Genomic DNA, 25,716 nt, shown 5'->3' on the forward strand with positions numbered 1-25,716 from the left:
TCTCAACACTTTGCTCACCAAGCGTTCATTTGAAATAGTATCACCAAGATCAATTGCCTCATTCTCGATCTTTCTCAAGCGGCGTTCATAATCATCGATCGTCTCACTTTCTTCCATTCTCAGATTTTCAAACTGAGTAGTGAGAATCCTTCTTTTGGTTCGACGCACACTATCGGAATCTTCACAGTGCATTTGAAGTTTTTTCCAAGCCTGTTTAGCACATACACAGTTAGTGACCAGTGCAAACATATTAGAATCAAGAAATGTAAATATAGCATTAAGAGCTTTTTTGTTCATATTCGAAGCAGCAGTTTCATCGGCATTCCATTCCGTTTCTGGTTTGAGGAGAAAATATCCTTCTCCATCAGTTCTCCTTGGTGGATTCCAGCCTTGTAACACACGCTGCCATGCCTTTTCATCAATCGATTTGATGTAGGCACACATCATAACTTTCCAGATAGAATAGTTGGATCCATCCAAGATTGGAGGGCGTTAAGAAGTTCCTGAATAAGGTATCTCCATTTTGATGTCCTGTCAAACACAAAAACAGAATCACACTTAGTATCGTCAAGTGAATGTCTCTGACGCCAATTGTAAGGTTTGGACGGTATGAAATCACAGAAATACCAGAAAATGTTTCGAGTGCGTGTTATCTTTTAGTGTTGTCAACACTTCACGATAACACTATGCAGCAGAATAACTAACTAACAGTAAAAGTAAATAACACACAGATATTTATGCACAAGTACTAAGTACTTGTACGATGCCTCATGGCGAAATAATCACTAGAAAATCAAATCAGTTTACAAAAATCAACTAGTGATTGTTTTACGAAAAATCTACTTTTCTCAACAGATTGAGAAAATAAAAGACTTCCTAAAAACTAGTAAGAACTAGAATAATAAATCAATAGGAAGTTCTAAACCGAAAAACGAAAACCAAATAAACACTTTCTGAACAACACTTCACTCGTGTGTTCTTCAGTGTTTCCAACACTACTCGACAATACAACGTAGCAGTAGTATCTCTTCAGAAATTCTTCAATGATCGAACTTCAATACTCTAGAATTTCTGCAGTACTTTCTCTATGTATTTTGCTCTCTATGTTTCACTATCTTGATCTCTCTATCTCATTGTTCTGTTCTCAGATCGGTCCAAGCACTTTTATAAATAGATCTTCAATATGTTTCCATAAATAAGAACCTACAAAGCATGAAAACAATATATCATCAGAATCAAATATTTCGAATCAAGATATAACTGATATTACTAATTTTAAAACTTGTTCTAAGAAAGACAAAACTATAAATATAAAAATTGAATGCAATAAAAAAATAATTTAAAAAACATGTGCAAGACATGTTCTTTCAATATTATTGAAAATTATTAAATTAAATCTTACAAGCTTCTCAAGAGACTCATAGGTCATAAGCCACTTGCATTTTAAACTTATTTCTTTTTGAATCATTCACATCGATCCAAATACGACCTTAAGACTAAATTTGGATCGTGATTTCCTATTTTATATTTGATTCTCAATGGAATTATAACTTGAATTAAAACGCATTGATTGTAACGCCTCAGATTCGAGGAATGTCCCCACTATATCAAGATGAGTCTTTTCAGCGTGCTTATGTCCTCACTTACACGCACCCTGGGAAACTTTCCAATGGGTAACTCATCCTATAATTGTCTCAATTCAAGCACGCTTAAATTTGGAGTTCTTATGTGATGAGCTCTCGAAAGAAATATGCACCTTCTTAATATGAGTAGTAAATATCAAATATTTTAAGTCTTCCTCAATCGTGTAGTCTCATACCTACACAGTCTCAGAATCTCTCTCATTTCGGCACGAGGTCGGTTCATTCAAATATCTCTTCATCTAGAAGCTTGTCAGGAGCCGCTTATTGTTCATGCAACCTCTTAGTACGGGCAATCAATACTCTCCACCCTCTTATTAACCCCGAGCATCACATTAATATTAAACGATTGCATGTGCCTTCGTTGAATCGTCAACTGCTTAATTGAAGTGAGTTATGTGACCCTGATACGGTGCTAATATGTTCAATATCACATAACCACTTCCACGAACAATGACTGAAATACAAAACCAAACAACCAAATTAATATGTCAAGAAAACGAAAAATACATGATTAAAAATCATTTCTGATAACAGAACGGATGAATTAAATTTTAATAATATATTTTCTTTTAACTTGAAAATATATATTCCCAATATTGAGTGAGAGATTTAATTAATTAAATCCCTAAATTAAATGAGAGGGATGGGAAGAATAATATAAAAAAGTAATGTTCGATAAGTCATTTTCTGTGCAGACAGTTATTTCTCTCATACCCCTGTCGAGGCAGCCAAAAAGTGCAATTAATTGCCAATGATAAATGCCTGCACAAATATATGCTACCAATAATTCAAACATTGCCAGAAACTGAAACATATAGAAATTAATAATGAATAAATATTTATTTTAGAAAAGTATAAGTATTTACGTATTTAGCTTTGGGCCAAAATTTTAGGGATTTTAACAGGCCCGGATAGAGACTTGGCCCAAAAATGGGTAAATTTAATTTAATTTCAGTTCACCCTTACATTTTGAATAATTTCACTTTCACCCTTGCATTTTTTAATAATTTCAAAATGTTGGGGGTGGTATATATACGGTATCGTATCGAAAGTAATATATCGTATATTTTATCGAAAAGTGTGGTATAAAAAAATTTTATATCGATATTGTATCGTAAATTTCAGATATCTGGTATATCGAAATTTTCGGCACATAACTGGCATATCGAAATTTCACGGTATATCAATATGTCGTTACGGTATATCAATATGTTGTTACGGTAGATCGGTATACACCGTTTTATACCAAAAAATCTTATTTTTTTAAAAAATTCATTGTTTAAAAATATGATATATTTTAACATTTTTATATATTGTTTCGGTATTTCGGTATTCTAGTATATATCAACAATGTCAAGTTTCATATCGTTATCGTATCAAAAAATTCGGTATTGTTACTGTATTATACCGAAATTTTTGATATACCATATTTTTTCAGTACGATAACATAAGTATATCGAAAATTTGGTATTTTTTTTCCACTGAATGATATGACAATAATATACTATACATAAGTAGTGTTTGGGAGAGCTTCTTAAAATCACTTCTCAGCTTTTTCGTTAACAAAATTTTAAAATTTTATAAAATTTTATTAACGAAAGGCTGAGAAGTGCTTCCTAGAAGCTCTCCCAAACACTACCATATAAATCTAATGTCATGATTCACATTTATAACTCATTGTCGAACTTGAATCAAACGTCGAATTAAACAAATATGTGTAATTGATGTTTGTATGAGATATATCATTCTATTATTTTATTAAGTATATAAATTTTGTTTAATTAAAAAAAAATATAAATTTTGTTTTCCCCAACGTTCACATATATTTAACAACGAACATTCTCCTTTAAAAAAAAAACAATGAACAAGAAGAAACACTTGTTAAGAAAAATGTCAAAACAATCATGAACAATAATATTAATTTTTGTTTCAATAAAATTAAAATAATTTAATCAAAACATAAAAATGAAGCTTTAAGAACGTTTATTTCCAATTTTAATTTATATGTATATTAGATGTGATAATACATCATTATATATTTTTTTGAACATATAATACATCATTATATTGTTCTGCAAGTCTTTGGGTTATTTTGAGCCGCCCGATGTTACAAATCACGACCGTTCATTCTATCCGATAAAACACATTGCCTTCCTCCTCTCGAAGTTAGGGTTTTAGAGAACATCAATCACTGCATTGTAGAGTTATACTTCGTGCATCTCAGGTTGCTCTCTCCCGAAAATCACCGAAATGGACAAGAGTATGCTCGGAGATTTGGACGCTCTTCCGGAGGAAGATAAGCTCCGGATGACCGCCATGATCGACCAGCTCCAAATCCGCGACAGGTATGCACTTGCTAACGTAATTTGTTTACGGCGGAATTTTGGGGTTTTTGTTGAATAATTTCGGGGTTTCTCCTGCCCTGAAGATCAATTGAAGCTAGGTACAGCTTATTTTGTAAGGATATAATGATTTGTTGTTTCAGTTTTTTTTTTTTTTAATATCTAAGATGCAAATTTGTGGTGATTTTTGTATTCCTCCCTTTGATCTCTGACAAATTGTAAACTCGGTCTCTTGTATTTAAGAAAGATAATTGGACTAAAATGTTTGTGTGCATACTTTTTACTTGTTTAAACTTGTCAAAACCTTTCTATTGTAATTTGGCATTATTTTTCATATCTAAGTTTTGCTTAACCTTTCTTTGGAGTTTCATCAGAGTAGTTTTGTGTGTTTAACGGGTTTCATGGTCCTTTTGATATTTGTTCTGCAAAATGCTTTCTTGTTGCCTGTAAATGTAGAGTCTTGGACTTGATTGAAAGTGAATATAATTCCTGCATTTTCAATGCAGCTACAAAGATTGTTTTATAATGCAAAAGAAGACCCTTATTATTTATTTGGCAAATGTAGTTGTAGGTTTTAGCTTAACAATTGGTTCTTTGTTGTAGCGTCTGTTTGGTTTGAGTGCATGTGAGTCAAACAACATCTCTTTTGCTACTTGATACCATGGTAACCAACCTCAGTGTTGTTAATCATCCAACCCTCTGTGTATGCCATGGTTGGTGTACTTTAGGATCTGTTTTATTATTGACCCTTTTTTTCCGCTCGACTCTCATGTCATATGTTTTCTCCAGAGGTAAGTTACAGTCCTCCTTGGTCTCTTTCTTTCTGTATGCATGGCTATGTACGGATGCTTCAACTCCTAATTGCTTGGCGGGCTTCCTGCAACTATACCGATTGCTCAACTTGCATTCTCTTTTGGACATAATACCCAATGTATTTTGGAGTTTGAGAGGTTTTAAAGCTTTTGTATGCTTTGTATTTTGAAAAAACAGACACACATGCACAGGCACACATCACACATGTATGCTCCTTGCATGGATTGTCATAATTCTTGCTATTACTTATCTTGTAATAATTCTGTGGGGAACTTGATATAATACTTGTAAAGTGGTGGTTTGTCTTCCCCTTAATGTATCGTGCTGTGCTATGTACTTGTCTTGTCTGTTAGCACTAGGATTTCATTATGAGTATTCCTGAAATAGATTGTTTTTTCTTTTCTTTTCTTTTCTATGGAACAAGCTATTGCATTCAACAGGAGTCACATTCGTTCAGAAACTAAGTTTTGTTTTCTTCGTCTGTAGACCAAAGTGTCGTATCCCGATTCTTGTTTTATGAGAAGTATTGTACATTTTCCGTGTTTATGGACCAAACTATTGCATCCAACCCGAAGTCTTGTCTGCTGATAATTATCATATCGGTTCAGATGAATTTGAATTATTGGTTTACACAAAAAACACTAAATATATTTGAAATGGGGGTGAAATTAATATTTTCATGTGTTTATTCTGCAGTTTAAGGATGTATAACTCATTGGTGGAGAGATGTTTCACCGATTGTGTTGACAATTTCCGTCGCAAAACTCTCGACAAGCAAGAGGAAACTTGCATACGCAGGTGTGCCGAGAAGTTCCTGAAACACTCTATGCGTGTTGGCATGAGATTTGCGGAGCTTAACCAGGGTGCTGCTACACAAGATTAGAATGCCTTCTCCAGTGTGTCTGGTCTTAGAGAACATTGGTTTTATGTTTACTTCAACCTCGGGATACAAAACTATTTAGTAACCAAAAGATTGTTTGGACTTCAAGGTTTCTGATTATATTTCCGTGGTGCAAGAAAGAAGTATTTTTGTTGAAGAATTGCTATTTATGACCACGTTTAATATAGAAATAAAAATTTTAAATCTCACTTTTACGAGTCCCGGTATCTCTTTTTTAATCTCGTTTTACCTTTTGGTAAAGTATAATTCAGTACCTAAACCCAAACAAATATACATGTTCAGTCTCCCGTCAGAAAAATGTTTGTTTAAACTTTCTATGCCCACATTTTTTTCTCGGATGAAAATCAGTACAAAACATTGAAAATAAGGTACGAATACATGATATCCCAGTTCAAAACATTGAAAATCTGTTATAAATGTATAATTTTTGAATACTCAAATATATAGATAAATATTGACATTAATGACAAATTGTATGTTTTGATGAAAATGAGTACAAAATATCAGAAATAGAGCACTAATATATGTTTTTTGAGTACGAAATGTGTTAGATCTGGTACAAATATATGATTTTTGAATACTAAAAATATTAATATTAATGACATATTTTTCTTATTAATAAAAATGTTCATGTTAATTTTATACTCAAAATCTAAGTTTTTGTACCAGATTTTCAATGTTTTGTACTGGAATATCATATATTCGTACCTTATTTTCAATGTTTTGTACTCATTTTCATCCGAAAAAAAAATGCGGGCCCAGGGAGTTCAAACAAATATTTTTCTGACAGGATACTAAACATGCATATGTGTTTGAGTTTAGGTACTGAATGTGAATTTGCGCTTTCCCTTTTCTGAGTCTTAGAACCTCTGCAGAAATTGCAGTATTTACTTTGGAACGAAACCTCGTCATTATCATAATCATATATATAGATGAACATCCTAAAATTGGATACCCTTGCCAAATCTGGTTACAAAAATGAAAATTGGGCAGAGGCCAGAAGCACAGACTGAATATTTATATTAACAAATAAGAGAAATGAATGCTACATTATACTTCCATGAGAAAAAAGTTGATGTAACCCACAAATTCTTATCTTTAAACCCGTTGAAATCACATCAACATGGCAACAACATGTTGTTCATTTCTGCAGACTAGACAAAAGATTTGAGGTAGCAAAAGCAGCAGATCCACCAACTATAGAAACCGCAGCCACCGCGAACTGCAGTCCTATCTGCCAAGGGTAATCTTCCGGCACCAAGAAAACAAACAGAGGCCCCAAAACAAGCAAAAACAGGCTCAGAGTGAGCAGAGTCGAGGGCGTTCCAGGGTCGGTAGCAATCGACAGGACACCGAAATCCTCTGCTTTAGAGAGTAGGCCGAGCTTCTCTATAGCAGACAACGACAACCCTGCTTTCTCCGCCGCTGATAGCAGGCCGGCCTTCTCCGCCTTACTGAGGAGGCGCAGCTGCTCCACTCTTGTCAAAAGCTTCACCGGCGTCCCCGATGCTGTGGTGCCGACTCGTGCGGGCTCTCCCAGAGGGTAGACCGTCGTACTCTACAAGGTAAGACATGACATGTTTTCATCAATCTCTCTTTCTTTTCTTCCCAAGAATAACCATATCATGAAGTCAAGAAGAACAGATCATCGAATTGTGATTCCAAAACATAGTAAGACGGTAGCATCAAATTGAACCATGATTTCTTATTCTTTTCGAAGATAATTGAGCCATTGTTTAGACTTTTGATATGATGAATTTTTAATGGATATCGAATTCGACTTCTTAATCCGTCACATTCCCTTGAACACCATTTGGCTCGTAAGGTATTACATATATATATATGGATGAATTCTAATCTTGAGTCAAAATGTTCGATGTTCGTAGCACGTAAGCATAATGAATGCATATCCATTCTATCATGGTCTCACGAAAGCAAGAATCTAATGAAATTTCTGGCCAAGATTCTTCTTCTCCAAGATCATGGGCAACCCACAAGTTCAATTTTCTACGAAATCAAGAACTTCTTCTCAAAACTAACCCACCTTCCACACACAGAGTTAAACACAATTACATCACACACAAAAATCTGCCCTTTTCCAGTATTAAACTTGGTGAAGCAAAACCCACTTGAAGAAGATTACTAACCTTTCTGGAGCTAACAGTTTTGGCGGTAGAAGAGACGGGCTTTTTAGCAGCCATGGATCTGACTGTAAGAGGCGAATATGGTGCCGCCGCCATAACCTTCATCGCTTCTTCTCCCTGTTAGTGGTGGAGAAATGTACTGCAAAACTCTTGAAGAATATTGAGATTAATACAGTCTCTGGTTTATCATTTTTTTGTGGAGCAAAATTTTTCTTATTTTTTATTTTCTAGTTTTGTACAGCTGGCACCGTTTGATTGGCAATTGTGATTTCTCTAGAGTTTTGCTCCCTTTTCGGTTTTTCCCTTTTATTAATTATTATTAATTTAATATTGGAAATTATATATTAAAATTAGATTGAAAATTATTGTGATGGTGATGTGATGATATTTTAATTTTTGATTATGTAATGAATGACAAATTTATTTTTGGACATTTCTCAATTGAGGATCTATAAATAGACCTCAACATTTGTGAAGAAATAACACAAGTTTAGAGAAAAGATTTTATAAGTGTTTGGTTTGATATATATTTTGAGTTTTAGAGTTTTTAGTTTTTACCATAAATTTTTACTTTTCACAACACGTTATCATAACGTGATATGATTATACATTACTGCTTATATAATTTTATTGTGTAATTATATTTGTATAATTTCATGTTATTATATAAGAGGCTGTCTATGACTCCGATCTTATAATAACGTAATATGATTATACATTACTGCTTATATAATTTTATTGTCTAATTATATTTGTATAATTTCATGTTATTATATAAGAGGCTGTCTATGATACTGACATTATAATAACGTGATATGATATATATTTTATTGTGTATATTTAATTATGATTATAATTATATGCATCACATGATTATCACAAATTTTTATTCAACACATACTCGATTTTTTTTTACCCCCAACGGTAACAAACGACTAGTTTTTGCCCTATAAATATGTTCACTCAAACTCATTTTCAATCACACCAAATTCACTCTTTCTCTCAAAATAATTTCTACTCAATTTTTCGAAGATGAAGATGATGACATTTATAAGGCTATTTTTCATAACGACTATGATCATCATGCTCACGAGTCTTGTACTCACTAGCAATTTTCCATCACATACTTTTTCTCTATTTGTACACGCACTTGTAATCTTCGTTATTCCATTATTTTGTATTGTCGTACTAATAGAAATTAACTAATAAAATGCATTGTTATTTTTCTAGTACCACCATCTCAAATTTGGCAAAGATTAAATTTGTTGCGCTCGATATCACTGGAAAGAATTATATGTCATGGACTCTCGATGTAGAGATGCATCTTGAGTCATTGGATCTAAGTGATACCATCAAAGAAAATAATATATCATCCTCACAAGAAAAGACAAAGTCTATGATTTTCTTACGTAGACATCTTGTTGAGGGATTGAAATGTGAATATCTCACAGAAAAAAACCCAATAGTTTTATGGAAAGAGCTGAAAGAAAGATTTGAGCATATAAGAGAAGTTATACTCCCGACCGCCCGTGATGAATGGAATACGTTGAGATTCCAAGATTTTAAAAAAGTTAGTGATTACAATTCTGCGATGTATCGAATAGTCTCGCAATTGAAATTTTGTGGGCATGTTGTTACTGAGATGAAAATGCTTGAAAAAATATTTTCCACATTCCACGCATCAAATATAACTCTACAACAACAGTATAGAGTGCGTGGATTTTCGAGATATTCTGAACTCATCGCATGTCTTCTTGTGGCGGAAAAGAACAACAAATTATTAGTAAGAAATCATCAATCTCGACCCACTGGTTCAACGGCATTTCCAGAAGCAAATGTCGTAATTAAAAATGAAAACCAAAATCAAAGGCATAGACAATATTTTGGTCGTGGACGAGGTCGAGGAAGTGGGCGTGGACATGGACGTAAAAATTATCGCGGTCGTAGTCGTGGCCGTGGATATGAAAATAATCGAGATAGTTATTTCAATAACTCATCTCAAAAGAACGTCACGAACCACCCACCAAAAAGGCAGCATGAAAATACGAGTGAAAATGAAAATCACTCAAAAAGATCTGAGAGTGTTTGTTATAGATATGACACTCCAGGACATTGGTCACATATTTGTCGAACCCCTGAGCACCTATGTAAGCTCTATAAAGAATCGACAAAGGGGAAAGGGAAAAAGACCAATTTTATTGAAAATAGTGACCATTTAATTGGTTCAGCTAGTTTCAGTGCTGCATATTTTTTTGAATGATTTTGAAAACATTGATTAAAATATTGGTGGGACTAGATTGTAACAAATTTGTATTTTTCATGCATTCTTGTATTATAAAGCATGTTATATTTTGCATTTGTATTGTACTTAATTTTTCTTTATTGCATTTTTTTGAAGTTTGATATGGAAAATGCTATGAGCAAACATGGAAATAATATCATGAAAATTTGCATACCGGATAGTGGTACAACGCACACTATTCTGCGAGATGAAAAATATTTAATGGAAATAAAACCAACAAAAACAATGGTGAATACTATATCAGGTCCTGTAGACTTGATTGAAGGTTGTGGTAAAACATAATTTTTGTTACCAAATGGTACAAAATTTCGGATAAATGATGTTTTATATTCACCACAATCGAAAAGAAATTTGTTGAGTTTTAATGACATATATTCTCATGGATATGATACTGAGACGATAACTGATGGAAATCGGAAATATATGTGTCTTACCACATATAAATCAGGAAAGAAATATGTGGTTGAAAAATTATCAATGCTCCCTACTGGATTGCATTATACACATATAAGGTCAATCGAATCAAATATGGTGGTTAATAATTCTTCAATATTAACCAATTGTCATGATCGATTGGGACATCCTGGTTCAATAATGATGCGAAGAATTATTGAAAATACACATGGTCACCCATTGAAAGACCAGAAGATCTTTCAGAATAATAAATTTCAATGTAAAGCATGTTCTCTTGAAAACTTATTATAAGACCATCACCAGCTAAAATCCAAACAGAATCACTCATATTTCTTGAATGTATTCAGGGTGATATTTGTGGGCCAATTCATTCACCATGTGGACCATTTCGATATTTTATGGTATTGATTGATGCCTCCAGCAGATGGTCACATGTATGCTTATTGTCAACTCGGAATGTGGCATTTGCAAGATTAATGGCTCAAATAATAAAATTGCGGAATCAATTTCCCGATTATACAATCAAGAAAATAAGACTTGATAATGCTGGAGAATTTACTTCCCAAACTTTTAATGACTATTGTATGTCAATGAGAATTACTGTTGAACATCATGTTGCTCATGTTCACACACAGAATTGATTAGCTGAATCATTGATTAAACGTCTACAAATGATTGCTAGACCAATGATTATGAGAACAAAACTCCCTATTTCTATATGGGGACATGCAATTTTACATGCTGCGGCATTAATTCGCATCAGACCAAGTGCATATCATAAATTCTCCCCATTGAAACTTGCATTTTGTAACGCCCCAATTTTATCTTAATCGACTTTATTTGAGATAATCGGAGATTCCAGAGTTCAAGAGCCGACTTGATTTTGATCAGGGTCCTTTTTGCAAATTTTGGATTTTTCAGGGACTAAAGTGCAAATATTGAGATTGTTAGATATTTAAGCTTGAGTTGACTTACCTTTTCACTTCATCCCCTTCCCCAACACGCCTCCTCCCTCTCTAGACGCCATGGACGTCTCCTTGAGCTCCCAGATTTCACCCCGAGCACGATCCGTCCGTTAGAATTTATTTTTGAAGGCAGATTAGCGATTACGGCTGCGAGAGCTTCGTTCTATCATAAGTTTTTCTATGATCAGATACATTCTAGTTTTGGGATGTTAGAATCGATTGAGTTTGGAGTATGTTGATCTTGGCAGAGTTCTGATCGTTTATTCTTTGTCGGGTTTAAAATAGAGCGTCGTTTGGATTTGTTATGAATTTTTAGGCTTTAATTCGAAAATGGGACTTTTGGATTTGTTGGATTGGATTGGATGAATTATTTGTTGTATTGAGTTGATATCGTTTTTATGATGCTGTCTGCGTTTCCGGTTTATCAGATTATAGCCGTTATGTCGCCGGTTTGAATTTTTGGGCTATAGTTTGGTTTGAATTGAATCGAACCGTTTTCAGTCGAGTTGGATTGTCGATATTGATCTCGAGCCTTTATTACTTCTTTTACAGATTCGTTTGCAGGCCGTTGAGTTTCGAGATTTCAAGAGTTGTATCGCTTTGAAGATTGTAGCCGGTATCGTATCGACTTGCTTATTATCGTTAGAATGTTAGAATGAATCTTGAATTGAGGAATCGTTGTTGTTTCCAGGTTTGGAGCATCTACGTTGTTGAAAGAGGTATAAGATGACTTAGACTGGAATGGAACGTGTGACTCGAATCCGACTTGATTCAAATGTTCCGAAGAATCACATACTTGCATGTTATTTGCTTTTACTTGAATTTAGCTGATTGAATTATGTTTGCATTGCATTCATCTTGATCCAGAATCCTTGATTTGAGCAGCGGGCAGGACGACCCTTTTGATGATAGAAGTTTTGGGGATTATATTGTGAGTGGCCTGGGTGTAGCCGTTTCACCTAGTGCTAGCATACTCCTTATAGTCGCACCAAAGTCTAGAGGATGGAGATACGTAGCACCACCTCGATCGGGAGAGTCGGTGAGTCGTTTACGTGATCTCGTCCTCGGGATCCCAAAAGCAAAGCAGCAACTCTTTCGAGTATCCGACTTGATAATCCCAGATTTTAAAGACATGCATTGCATTTGGGAGTGTCTTGGGAATTGCATGATTTATATTTGAATATCTAGAAGTTGATGTATTTCGTTTGAAATGCTTATCTGATAATGCATGTTTGTCTCTTTTACTGGGAATTGTATTCTCACCGGATTATTCGACAGTTGTCTTGTCTTTGTATGTGTGCTTGGCAACAGGTGGGGCAGGACCGAGTCAGAGATCGCATGGCTAAGTGGATGAGTTGATAGAGTGAGGCCTTGTTATTGTAGAAGTCGAATTTGTAATCAAACTTAGATTGTATTCGAACTCGATTTGTATTTGGATTTTGGAACTTAGAATTGATGAATGTTCTACTCTTTCTTGTAATTGAATACTTCTTCGTTGGAAAAGTGTTAGTTGAATTATGTCGGAGCCTTTCCGGGTGTTGGATTGCACTTTTGGAGCCTTTTTTGAGCTGAATCAGCAGGCCATGCGCGCCCGCGCCTGGTGTGGCACGCCCGCGCGTCCTGCTCTATTTTTCGGAGGCCCGGACAGGGCGTCAGGCGCGCCCGCGCCTCGGGTGGCGCGCCCGCGCGTCACCTGTTAAAAAAAAAAAATCCTTTGTTTTTAATCTTAGATCTTGTATGCTTAATTATTGTTTATTCCGAGATTAGATGATTAGAATCGAGGTCTCACACATTTGATAAAGAACCAAATATTTCTCAATTGAGAATTTTTGGATGTATGGTGTATGTGCCTATTGCACCACCTCAGCTATCAAAAATGGGTCCTCAAAGAAAAATCGGTATTTATATCGGTTATGATAGCCCATCAATCATTCGATATCTTGAGCCTCAGACAGGCGATGTGTTTACAGCACGTTTTGCTGATTGTCATTTTAATGAAGAAATCTTCCCAATGTTAGGGGGAGAAAAGAAACACATCGAAAAGGAAATCATATGGTATGTACCATCATTGTTACATTTGGATCCAAGGACCAAACAATGTGAGAAAGATGTACAACAAATTGTGCACTTGCAAATAATTACAAATCAAATGCCATATGCATTTGCAGACATAAAAGGGGTAACAAAATCATATATACATGTTGTGACGACCCGAGTTCTAATCTCTCGTTAATCAAATTCTTGTAATTCATTGTCAAAGAATCAAAGACTAAATAACTAAATTTTTTTTTTTTTTTTAAACATGGAGCACCTCGCTCGATCGGTATAAAGATACCGATCGAGCGAGCCCTGCAGCTCAGCTCCTCGGTTGCAAACTTATCATGGCCTCGCTCGATCTGTGATATTTCACCGATCGAGCGAGCCAAGTACGCTCCAAACTCTGTTCTCAAAATCACAGCCTCGCTCGATCCGTGGCATTGTACCGATCGAGCGAGCACGTTTTTCAGAAACTAAAACAGAAATGCTGCTGCTGTCAAATAAGTCCTATCATGCATTTATCATCTAATATAAGTTCATGCAAAGCCTATTTCAATATCATAAGCTACCATGCATTCTAACATGATCACGTTAATAGAAATGAATCATAACAAAGCCTTAAAAGCATAATCATAAGGGCTCATAATCATGCAAGAAGCAATGTTATTCATTCAAGATCAAGCTACACCATGTTGTTTCAAAGGATTTAAACATCTATCAAATCCTAAATACAACAACAAGATAACAACTAGATCATCTACAAGTTGTGAAACAAGTAGCTATAACAAGATCATGTTTAAAGCTCAACTTTACATCATGACAGCTCACTCAACCATCTAACTCGGATCATCACGCTATATCTCTTCAACCCTTGTTCTTCAAGATTGCCTTTGCCCTGTTCCATTCCCGCCTATTTCCATGACACATACAACATAACCATAGCCGGATAACTCCGGTGAGAAATATATTTCCCAGTAAAAGCAACTAAACATGCATATAAACATATATCAAGATCATGATATAAAAGTAATACAATGCATGTTTTAAAAATAAGGTTCATCTCTTCATTCGTAGGTTGGGATCCCGAGAAGTAGATATCATAACTAATCCACCGACTCTCCCGATCGAGGTGGGGCTACTTATCTCACTTCTCTAGACTTTGAAGCCATTATATATGTAAATCAGACGCTAGACTAAAACAACCACCCAGGCCATACATATACAATTCCTCAAATCGTCTATTCGAACGTTTCCGTTCATTTCAAAATCAAGGAATAAGTCTTGCAAGATGAATGCAACATATATCATCATCAAGGCATTCATAACATCAAAAACTTATTCAACAACTCAAATGAAAGCACATAAGAGCAATTAAGCAAACAAGTATGTGATTTAGGGGAACTCGATACAAACCATCTCGAGTTGTATTCCCAATCAAATAGTAGTCCACTTTTACCTTCGTATTTCGTCTGTTCTGAATTCTTCAACCTCAAAACATGTACATCAATCTTCGTTCAATTCATTCTTTTTAGAATCGAGTCAAAATCATCAACACATCTTCAATCAAATGCATTTCAAATCTCAAGCGAACTTCCTCGGTTCACAATTCGACCTCTGGAGTTGATTGAGCTCGTAACACGTCTGACATGTAAAGATTACCATGTAACAAAATCAGTATACAATCTCAATATCATTAGCTCAATCGTAGACTATCAGTATGGTTTCAAAACATAACCAATCATCGTAGCGATTGACAATCAGAAATCGTTACGGTATCGAATTCATTTCTACTTTCAACTCCATTCTTACGGTTTTTCATATCCGTTCATTGTCATTCAACTCTTCAAACCAACAGCTATTATCATAAACATATCAAAGAACATCTTATCTCGAAAATCATCTATCAAACTTGTCTCAAAATACGAATCGACGGCGTAGCGATTAAAAATTGATAACCGACAAAATATCGACTTCGAATATAACTTCATATCATTATATATCATCAACACCAGCTAATTACCAGCATAATCAGATGCTACACAAGTCGAAATCTATGCTGGTTATCATATGAATGTCATTCCAAGACTCAAGATTCAATTCGGTTTCGAATATACAACGCTAGAATATCGATAACATGATAAAACAAATCTACTTCTGATTTTTGCCCATATTCGAATTTCAAAACCTATTCAAGACATCATAGAACTTACATCAAATCGAAGGCCTCGTTGTAAGAATTCCAGAACATCTTTCGGAATTGAAATCGGATGAGCGGATCAAAAGTTACGGCGTTTTGAAACAATCGAATTCAAAGAAGTGGAAATGGTTTCGATACCTGTTCTTCCTAATTCTGAATTGCCACTCAATTACAAGTATACAATCTGATTCATAGCTTAGAAATCAGATATGTATTGACATATTTGCAATATAGTCCCTCAAGTCTTCAGTAATTGCAATTCAGTCATCGGCCTTCGTTTTAATTCAATTTCAATCCTAAATAATTTAAGAATATTAGAATTTAAATCAAAACTCTAAATATTCCCACATTAAATATACTCGGATTAAAATAAATTAAATTCGGATTAATTAAATAATCCCGACCGTTTGCACCTCAGCCCTTCAAATGTCAGTATGTGCAAATCAGTCCCTGATCGAGTTGTATCTTCAAAATTCATCTTCTTTAATTTCCGAAACATGGAATTAAATCTTAAATTTCATAAATATTCAAATCGAATATTTATTCTTTTAATTTAAGAATTCTCGGAATTTAATTCTCAAAATCCGTATATTTTCAAATTAAATATTTTCAGCTCGGAAATTAAATCTATCATTTTCATAACTTCTCAAATCAATATTAGCCCATAATATGGAATTTAATTCTCAAATTACATAATTAATAATTTAATATTTTCGGGCCTTACAATTCCTCCCCTCTAAGAAATGATTTCGTCCTCGAAATCGTAATCAAGTCAAATATCAAGTCTGATAGACTGAATGATTATCTGAAGTTATTCTCACTTCAATCATCAGTTGTACTCAAGTACTGCAAAGAATTCTCTCTGAGTTGTTTATATTCTAAATCAAGAATCTGTCGAATATTCGACTTACCTCAGAATCTTTTCATTAGTCCTCTTGTCTGATTCAAGTACACAGAAGGAATCTATCAATACTTCCTTACTCTAGATACATGAAACAATTCAGAATCATTATATCAAGCTGAAAAGAATAAATCTTTCCCATCGTCAATTCCATCTGATATCTTATTCCATGACGTTCAGTATTGGTGTCGACTTGTTTCTTTCTGAATATCTTTCAATGTTCTGTATAGACCATATCAAATCTACATTATCATTCATTTCGTCGCTTCAAGATCAGTAGGCAACTTCTAATTTTCTGAATCTGTAAATTATATTCTGCTTTTTCTCTATTCTGAATTGAATGATATTTCAAGAATAACATTTCTGCTTAACTAATCAGTTTCAGCTTCACAAGTTATATCTATCATTCAATTACTAATTCTGGTTCTTCTTTTCCGTTTTCATTCCATACAGATACATTGTCAAATTCGTTGTGTATCTCGAATCAAATCCGATCTGATATCGACAAATCATGTCTGATCTGATGTCATATACCTCGGTAATATCCTTTCAACACAAGAAGTCGGATTTCTTTTCATCATAACATCATAGCATTATTTCAAAATCGGCTCAATAGCTGTTACAGGAATTATAATCCTCAAGTGGCAATATATCAGATCAAGTAATACCGAATCAGGTATTAAAGTTCTGAGAATATCCTCAATATTTGGAAAATCGACTCAGATAATCCATCAATCGAAATCAATTCTCAGAACATCAGTCAATCAGTCGATGCCACATTCTATCAAATCAATCTAAAGTCTTCATTCTGACAATAGATTTTAATCATTCCTGTACTTTCATCATATCTCTATCTTCTTCACAGATCTGAATAGATAGCTGTTCATCACATCTCATACAGAGTATTCTGCCAAATTCCGATTAGTCTATTCAGACTATCTATTAATCAGAGTATAATATGTTGTAGTCACAGATTTCAAAGTATTCAGAACTGTTGATAATCGGTATCATATCAGATAAAAAGTTCATTCTCACAAATTCGATTCATCTTCTCTGATTATTCTTCTAATTCAAGGATAATATACTGTACATTTACCTAAAAAAGTACTCAAAGTCATCGGATCATCTGTATTACAAATTAATAGTAAACCCAATGTTTCAATCTGAAACATTATTTTTTGGCTTACTGTTCATCGTGCAACGATTCTAATTACAATTCAGTGACTTGATCATACAGACAGATCATCGTATACAGTCATGTTCATCAATCTGTTCATAACTACCACCTGTTTACCTCATCAATACTGTTTCATCACGGTAGTTTTCGCAAACTATTCTTTCAAATTATAATCTTGTTTCAATGTTTGGAGTTTCCAAACTAACATTGAACTCATCTGATCAACGATTTTCAACTTCATCAAAAATTCTTTGTACGTTTAACTTCAAAAACGTACTAATTCTGTTACTACTATTTGCTTTATCTTCTGATAAAACAATTATCGAATGAATATTGAATTCATTGTTGTGCAATTTTTTTCAAATTCTGATATCTTTTTTGGAAATATCAAGCACAATCAAATAATCAATCCTAATAGAATTCATTCATTCGGATCTAAGGCTTCAATTCATATCTCAATCTGACATTCTTTACTGATTTCTAATCACTTCAGTTTACTTCCTGTATTTCTTTCATTTTCTGAACAATTCTGCCTCATTTTCAATCGAAAAATCATTCTGATTGGTAATATATTCATCTGAATATTCAAACCAGAATACACAAAAATCTGAAATCAATTCATCGGATGCCTATTTCATTCCTTATTCCTATCTCCAAATACCGACAATTCATATCATCTAACCCAAAAATCATGGATCATATTCAAATTCTTCTATCAGTTACGAGCCACTATCTTAAAATACGCTGAAATATCATCAAATGATCAATAATTCTCAAAATCAAAAGAATTAAATCAAGATTGAGAAAATCCCTCAATCAAGGTCATCCAAAATCAAATCTTCTGGATAACAAACTCTGCAAAGTGAAAACAACTCACTTGCATCACATAACTCAGAATGAGTAAATCAACACAAGCTCTAAACAAAAGCAATGTGCCATGAGAGCCAATCAATATTCAATCATTCAAAAATTATATCTCCAGTTTATGTAATCGATTCAGCATAATCAAAGAAAAGACTCATCTGTAACTGATTTTCATATCATCGTATATCTTCTAAACTTCAAAATCTCTATTCAGTTCACAATATCAGTAAGTCAGTAATTCATAAATTCATCAATTCCTTATTGAATTCCAGCTCACAACTTAAACTAAAGCCAAAATCTTACTGGAACATATCTGTAATCTCTATTCAGTAACATACTTATCAATGCTAATTTAGATCTTGAACATATCTCGTGCATCGAATATACTGATTTCGGAATATTTCTGTAATCACACATCAAATATCAAACCGAAATCACAGAATCTTAATTCGAGATTCTATATCATATCATCATATTTATATGCATATCATGTTCTTGTTGATCTAATTTTATCGCTTCTTATCATCATACTGATTGGTTAAATCACAAAATCCAGTGATTCAATAATCTGCAACTATTACTAATCAGTACTTGGGTATAGTCTTATAATCTATCATGCATCGCAACCGCATATTTCCCATATGAACAATATCATGTTCGGTTTCAGTTCATCGAAGCAATAGTTCTATTCTTCAGTTCATATCACAAATTCTCTTTTCTGATACAGAGGTAATCATATAATAAGCTTTCAGCTATTATGTATCTATTGCACCAATAATAACCAGGTCAAAACAAAATAAATCTGTTACCTGAAATTTCATTCTCAGGTGAAATTTCATTCTGATCCTCTGTATACTTCTGCTAATTGTTCTTCATTCGAATCTTCTTAGAATCTATGTTTCTTCTAACAGATTCTAACACACATATCTAAATTTTCTTTACACTGTTTGTTCGGATATCTTCCTCCACAATGTGTGTAATAATTTCTAATATACTCTGCATTCAGAATCAGACTAATCCATCTCGATTCGCTAGAGTTAGAGATTTATTTTCATATCATTCACTTCATATCTATTCTGGAATAAAAATTGTAGATAAAATTGTGAGTATCTCACATACTCTTGCATGACTACAATTCCATTCTCTTAACTCATCATTCAGCTTCAATTCTCTTAGACAGAGCTATGTCTTTAAACAAAATGTTTCAATCGTCAACATTTATTCAGACATAATCTGCAGATTCAAGCCATTAAATAATTCACTCAATCTTGAGCTTTTCATCATTTATAATTCAAAGAATTGTAATAGACTTGAAAATTCTAATAAGGCATTCCTCAAATTCAAAATATTCAACTTCTACAGGGTATATTTTCTTTCTCATCATTTCTTTCTGTTGTGGCAAAGAACTATAAACAAAATGCTGTTCTAAGCACTTACCAACAAACAACATACCTCTGCCTTCTTATCATTTCTTCATCAAAATCCACCAGCTGGTTGCTAGGTTTCGAAGTTGGTATTCAATCAATCTGATCCGATATTCATCTGAATCTTTCCGATATTTGAACAACTGGTCAAATTATTCAAACCAACTATTACCTACAACATCATCTATTTGCTAATCTTCTATTCTGTTCAATCAGAGATACTTCATTCAGCTGAGCAATACCGTTCTGTTATGTTCAATCTGACCATACCATTCTGTTCAGTCTGGCCATACTATCTGTCAGTCTGGGGTGCTTACGTCACCCAAAGAACACTGTTCTATTCAATTATGGGTGCTTACATCACCCGGAAAAAAATCTTATAACAAAACGGTAAAAATTTCAAAAATTTACAATTCAGTACATCAGGCAATTGAATTTCAAAGATAGATCATGCTCACATGCAATTTATCGAATCATCAAATCAAGTAATGCATAATCATGCAATACAATACATGCATGTGACTCAATCTACCCCGCTCAGCTTCTATCTCAATCCAAGAACTTACGCTCTGATACCACCTGTTGTGACGACCCGAGTTCTAATCTCTCGTTAATCAAATTCTTGTAATTCATTGTCAAAGAATGAAAGACTAAATAACTAAAAAAAAAAAAAAAAAATTTTAAACATGGAGCACCTCGCTCGATCGGTATAAAGATACCGATCGAGCAAGCCCTGCAGCTCAGCTCCTCGGTTGCAAACTTATCATGGCCTTGCTCGATCCGTGATATTTCACCGGTCGAGCGAGCCAAGTACGCTCCAAACTCTGTTCTCAAAATCACAGCCTCGCTCAATCCGTGGCATTGTACCGATCGAGCGAGCACGTTTTTCAGAAACTAAAACAGAAATGCTGCTGCTGTCAAATAAGTTCTATCATGCATTTATCATCTAATATAAGTTCATGCAAAGCCTGTTTCAATATCATAAGCTACCATGCATTCTAACATGATCACGTTAATAGAAATGAATCATAACAAAGCCTTAAAAGCATAATCATAAGGGCTCATAATCATGCAAGAAGCAATGTTATTCATTCAAGATCAAGCTACACCATGTTGTTTCAAAGGATTTAAACATCTATCAAATCCTAAATACAACAACAAGATAACAACTAGATCATCTACAAGTTGTGAAACAAGTAGCTATAACAAGATCATGTTTAAAGCTCAACTCTACATCATGACAGCTCACTCAACCATCTAACTCGGATCATCACGCTATATCTCTTCAACCCTTGTTCTTCAAGATTGCCTTTGCCCTGTTCCATTCCCGCCTATTGCCATGACACATACAACATAACAATAGCCGGATAACTCCGGTGAGAAATATATTTCCCAGTAAAAGCAACTAAACATGCATATAAACATATATCAAGATCATGATATAAAATTAATACAATGCATGTTTTAAAAATAAGGTTCATCTCTTCATTCGTCGGTTGGGATCCCAAGAAGTAGATATCATAACTAATCCACCGACTCTCCCGATCGAGGTAGGGCTACTTATCTCACTTCTCTAGACTTTGAAGCCATTATATATGTAAATCAGACGCTAGACTAAAACAACCACCCAGGCCATACATATACAATTCCTCAAATCGTCTATTCGAACGTTTCCGTTCATTTCAAAATCAATGAATAAGTCTTGCAAGATGAATGCAACATATATCATCATCAAGGCATTCATAACATCAAAAACTTATTCAACAACTCAAATGAAAGCACATAAGAGCAATTAAGCAAACAAGTATGTGATTTAGGGGAACTCGATACAAACCATCTCGAGTTGTATTCCCAATCAAATAGTAGTCCACTTTTACCTTCGTATTTCGTCTGTTCTGAATTCTTCAACCTCAAAACATGTACATCAATCTTCGTTCAATTCATTCCTTTTAGAATCGAGTCAAAATCATCAACACATCTTCAATCAAATGCATTTCAAATCTCAAGCGAACTTCCTCGGTTCACAATTCGACCTCTGGAGTTGATTGAGCTCGTAACACGTCTGACATGTAAAGATTATCATGTAACAAAATCAGTATACAATCTCAATATCATTAGCTCAATCGTAGACTATCAGTATGTTTTCAAAACATAACCAATCATCGTAGCGATTGACAATCGGGAATCGTTACGGTATCGAATTCATTTCTACTTTCAACTCCATTCTTACGGTTTTTCATATCCGTTCATTGTCATTCAACTCTTAAAACCAACAGCTATTATCATAAACATATCAAAGAACATTTTATCTCGAAAATCATCTATCAAACTTGTCTGAAAATACGAATCGACGGCGTAGCGATTAAAAATCGATAACCGACGAAATATCGACTTCGAATATAACTTCATATCATTATATATCATCAACACCAGCTAATTACCAGCATAATCAGATGCTACACAAGTCGAAATCTATGCTGGTTATCATATGAATGTCATTCCAAGACTCAAGATTCAATTCGGTTTTGAATATACAACGCTAGAATATCGATAACATGATAAAACAAATCTACTTCTGATTTCTGCCCATATTCGAATTTCAAAACCTATTCAAGACATCATAAACCTTACATCAAATCGAAGGCCTCGTTGTAAGGATTCCAGAACATCTTTGGAATTGAAATCGGATGAGCGGATCAAAAGTTACGGCGTTTTGAAACAATCGAATTCAAAGAAGTGGAAATGGTTTCGATACCTGTTCTTCCTAATTTCCACTCAATTACACGTATACAATCTGATTCATAGCTTAGAAATCAGATATGTATTGACATATTTGCAATATAGTCCCTCAAGTTTTCAGTAATTGCAATTCAGTCATCGGCCTTCGTTTTAATTCAATTTCAATCCTAAATAATTTAAGAATATTAGAATTTAAATCAAAACTCTAAATATTCCCACATTAAATATACTCGAATTAAAATAAATTAAATTCGGATTAATTAAATAATCCCGACCGTTTGCACCTTAGTCCTTCAAATGTCAGTATGTGCAAATCAGTCCCTGATCGAGTTGTATCTTCAAAATTCATCTTCTTTAATTTCTGAAACATGAAATTAAATCTTAAATTCCATAAATATTCAAATCGAATATTTATTCTTTTAATTTAAGAATTCTCGGAATTTAATTCTCAAAATCCGCATATTCTCAAATTAAATATTTTCAGCTCGGAAATTAAATCTATCATTTTCATAACTTCTCAAATCAATATTAGCCCATAATATGGAATTTAATTCTCAAATTCTATAATTAATAATTTAATATTTTCAGGCCTTACACATGTTGTAAATGCCCCTGCTCGAATTAAAATTCCAAAGAAACAATTTGAAGACACTCATGATGTCATAAAACGCTTGAAGCGTGGAAGGCCAGTCGGTTGCAAGGATAAAAATCCTCGGAAAAAAAGGCATAGAGAAACACGATGATCATAAAATAGAAAATGGTGTTCCAGAAGAAACACCTGATGATGAAAATATTCTGTCAGAACCACAAACTAACGAGAATTGTGAAATCTCTATCAATTATATTAATACTGATAAAATATGTAACCGAAAAGATATAGAAGATATTGATGAGATATTTTCTTATAATGTGACATGTGACATCATAAATGAAAATGAAGATCATGAACCAAAATCTTTTGGTGAATGTAAAACTCGTCATGATTGGGCCAAATGGAAAGATGTCATCCAGGTTGAATTGGATTCGCTAAATAAACGTAATGTTTTTGGACCTATAGTCCTCACACCTAAAGGTGTAAAACATGTTGGATACAGATGAGTTTTTATTCGAAAGCGAAATGAGAAAAATAAAATAGCAAGATATAAAGCTAGACTTGTTGCACAAGGTTTTTTTCAAAGGTCTGGAATTGATTATGAAGAAACTTATTCTCTTGTTATGGATGCAATTACGTGTCGATATTTGATTAGTTTGGCCGTGTCTGAAAATTTGGAAATGTGTCTTACGGATGTTGTTACAGCTTACTTATACGGATCACTTGATAGTGATATATACATGAAAATCCCTGAAGGATTTAAGATGTCTGAAGCACAAAGTTCAAAACCCAGAGAATTTTATTATGTAAAATTGCAAAGATCATTATATGGGTTGAAGCAATCCGGTCGAATGTGGTATAATCGGCTAATTGAGCACTTGATGAAAAAGGGATATGTAAATGATCCAATATGCCCTTGTGTTTTCATCAAGAAAACAACATCCGAATGTGTAATTATTGCTGTATATGTTGATGATTTAAATATCATTGGAACGAATAAAGAAATTCAATAAGTTATGATGTACTTGAAAGAAGAATTCGAAATGAAGGATCTTGGAAAAACCAAGTATTGCTTGGGTTTGCAAATTGAACAAAAAGAATGTGGAATTTTTGTTCACCAGGCAAATTTTACAGAAAAGATCCTTAAACGTTTTAATATAGATAAATCAAATCCATTAATTACTCCAATGGTTGTAAGATCATTAAACATAGAAAATGATCCATTTCGTCCATGTGAAAATGATGAAGTTATTCTTGGTCCAGAAGTACCATATCTAAGTGTCATTGGTGCCCTTATGTATCTTGCAAATTGCACTAGACCTGATATATCTTTTGCTGTAAATTTATTAGCAAGATTCAGTTCATATCCAACAAAGAGGCACTGGAATGGAATTAAACATATATTCCGTTATCTACGAGGAACGGCAGATTTGAGACTTTTGTACTCAAATTACACCAATCAAAGTATCATTGGTTATGCTGATGCTGGATATTTATCTGATCCACATAAGGCACGTTTCCAAACCGGATATGTATTTACTCGTGGAGGCACAACAATTTCTTGGCGTTCACAGAAACAAACACTAGTAACAACTTCATCAAATCACGCCGAGATTATTGCGCTACATGAAGCAAGTCGTGAATGTGTTTGGCTAAAATCAATTACACAACATATCCAAACTTCTTGTAGATTATCAGTAAACAAGAATCCTGTGACGCTGTATGAAGATAATGCTGCATGTATTGCTCAAATGAAAGAAGGATACATCAAAAGTGACAGAACCAAACATATCCCCCCAAAGTTCTTTGCCTACACTCAAGAGCTTGAGAAGAATAAAGATATTGATATCTGTTACATTCAATTAAGTGAGAACTCATCAGAACTCTTCACAAAGGCGCTTCCTACGACAATATTCAGAAAACATATATATAATATTGGGATGCGAAATCTACAGCGTATTTGAAGAATCGATCGTATTAACACGAGCGGGAGTTTACGTGGATGCACTCTTTTTTTCTTGCTATGATTTTTATCCCACTGGGTTTTTCCTAGTAAGGTTTTAACGAGGCAGTATACAAACACGTAATATCACGATCATCATCACAAGGGGGAGTATTGGAAATTATATATTAACATTAGATTGAAAATTATTGTGATGATGATGTGATGATATTTTAATTTTTGATTATGTAATGGATGACATATTTATTTTTGAACATTTCTCAATTGAGGATCTATAAATAGACCTCAACATTTGTGA

The 25,716-nt window shown here is 33.9% G+C and overlaps 2 protein-coding genes across 2 annotated transcripts; one reads left to right on the top strand and one right to left on the bottom strand.

Moving 5' to 3' along the window:
• Positions 1 to 3,796: 3,796 nt before the first annotated feature.
• LOC140866290 (mitochondrial import inner membrane translocase subunit Tim9-like) lies at positions 3,797 to 5,887 on the top strand. Its single transcript, XM_073271252.1, has 2 exons — positions 3,797 to 3,988; positions 5,495 to 5,887. The coding sequence occupies exons 1-2, from the start codon at positions 3,894 to 3,896 to the stop codon at positions 5,679 to 5,681; spliced, it is 282 nt and encodes a 93-aa protein (XP_073127353.1). The 5' UTR covers positions 3,797 to 3,893; the 3' UTR covers positions 5,682 to 5,887.
• Positions 5,888 to 6,610: 723 nt separating this feature from the next.
• On the bottom strand, positions 6,611 to 8,015 carry LOC140866747 (uncharacterized). The gene is made up of 2 exons (XM_073271781.1): positions 7,847 to 8,015; positions 6,611 to 7,257 (listed from the first exon to the last, which is right to left on the bottom strand). Exons 1-2 carry the CDS (start codon positions 7,946 to 7,948, stop codon positions 6,841 to 6,843), a joined length of 519 nt encoding a protein of 172 aa, XP_073127882.1. The 5' UTR covers positions 7,949 to 8,015; the 3' UTR covers positions 6,611 to 6,840.
• Between the last annotated feature and the right edge of the window lie 17,701 nt (positions 8,016 to 25,716).

This window comes from Henckelia pumila, chromosome 4 (genome assembly GCF_033568475.1).
Source record: "Henckelia pumila isolate YLH828 chromosome 4, ASM3356847v2, whole genome shotgun sequence".
NCBI classification, from domain to species: domain Eukaryota; kingdom Viridiplantae; phylum Streptophyta; class Magnoliopsida; order Lamiales; family Gesneriaceae; genus Henckelia; species Henckelia pumila.

Bases quoted from the DNA above. Each gene is read 5' to 3' on its own strand.
- LOC140866290 (XM_073271252.1), top strand. From the start codon at position 3,894: ATGGACAAGAGTATGCTCGGAGATTTGGACGCTCTTCCGGAGGAAGAT. The intron at 3,989-5,494 runs GTATGCACTTGC...TTTATTCTGCAG, and splicing joins CAGCTCCAAATCCGCGACAG to TTTAAGGATGTATAACTCAT.
- LOC140866747 (XM_073271781.1), bottom strand. From the start codon at position 7,948: ATGAAGGTTATGGCGGCGGCACCATATTCGCCTCTTACAGTCAGATCC. The intron at 7,258-7,846 runs GTTAGTAATCTT...CTTACCTTGTAG, and splicing joins AAACTGTTAGCTCCAGAAAG to AGTACGACGGTCTACCCTCT.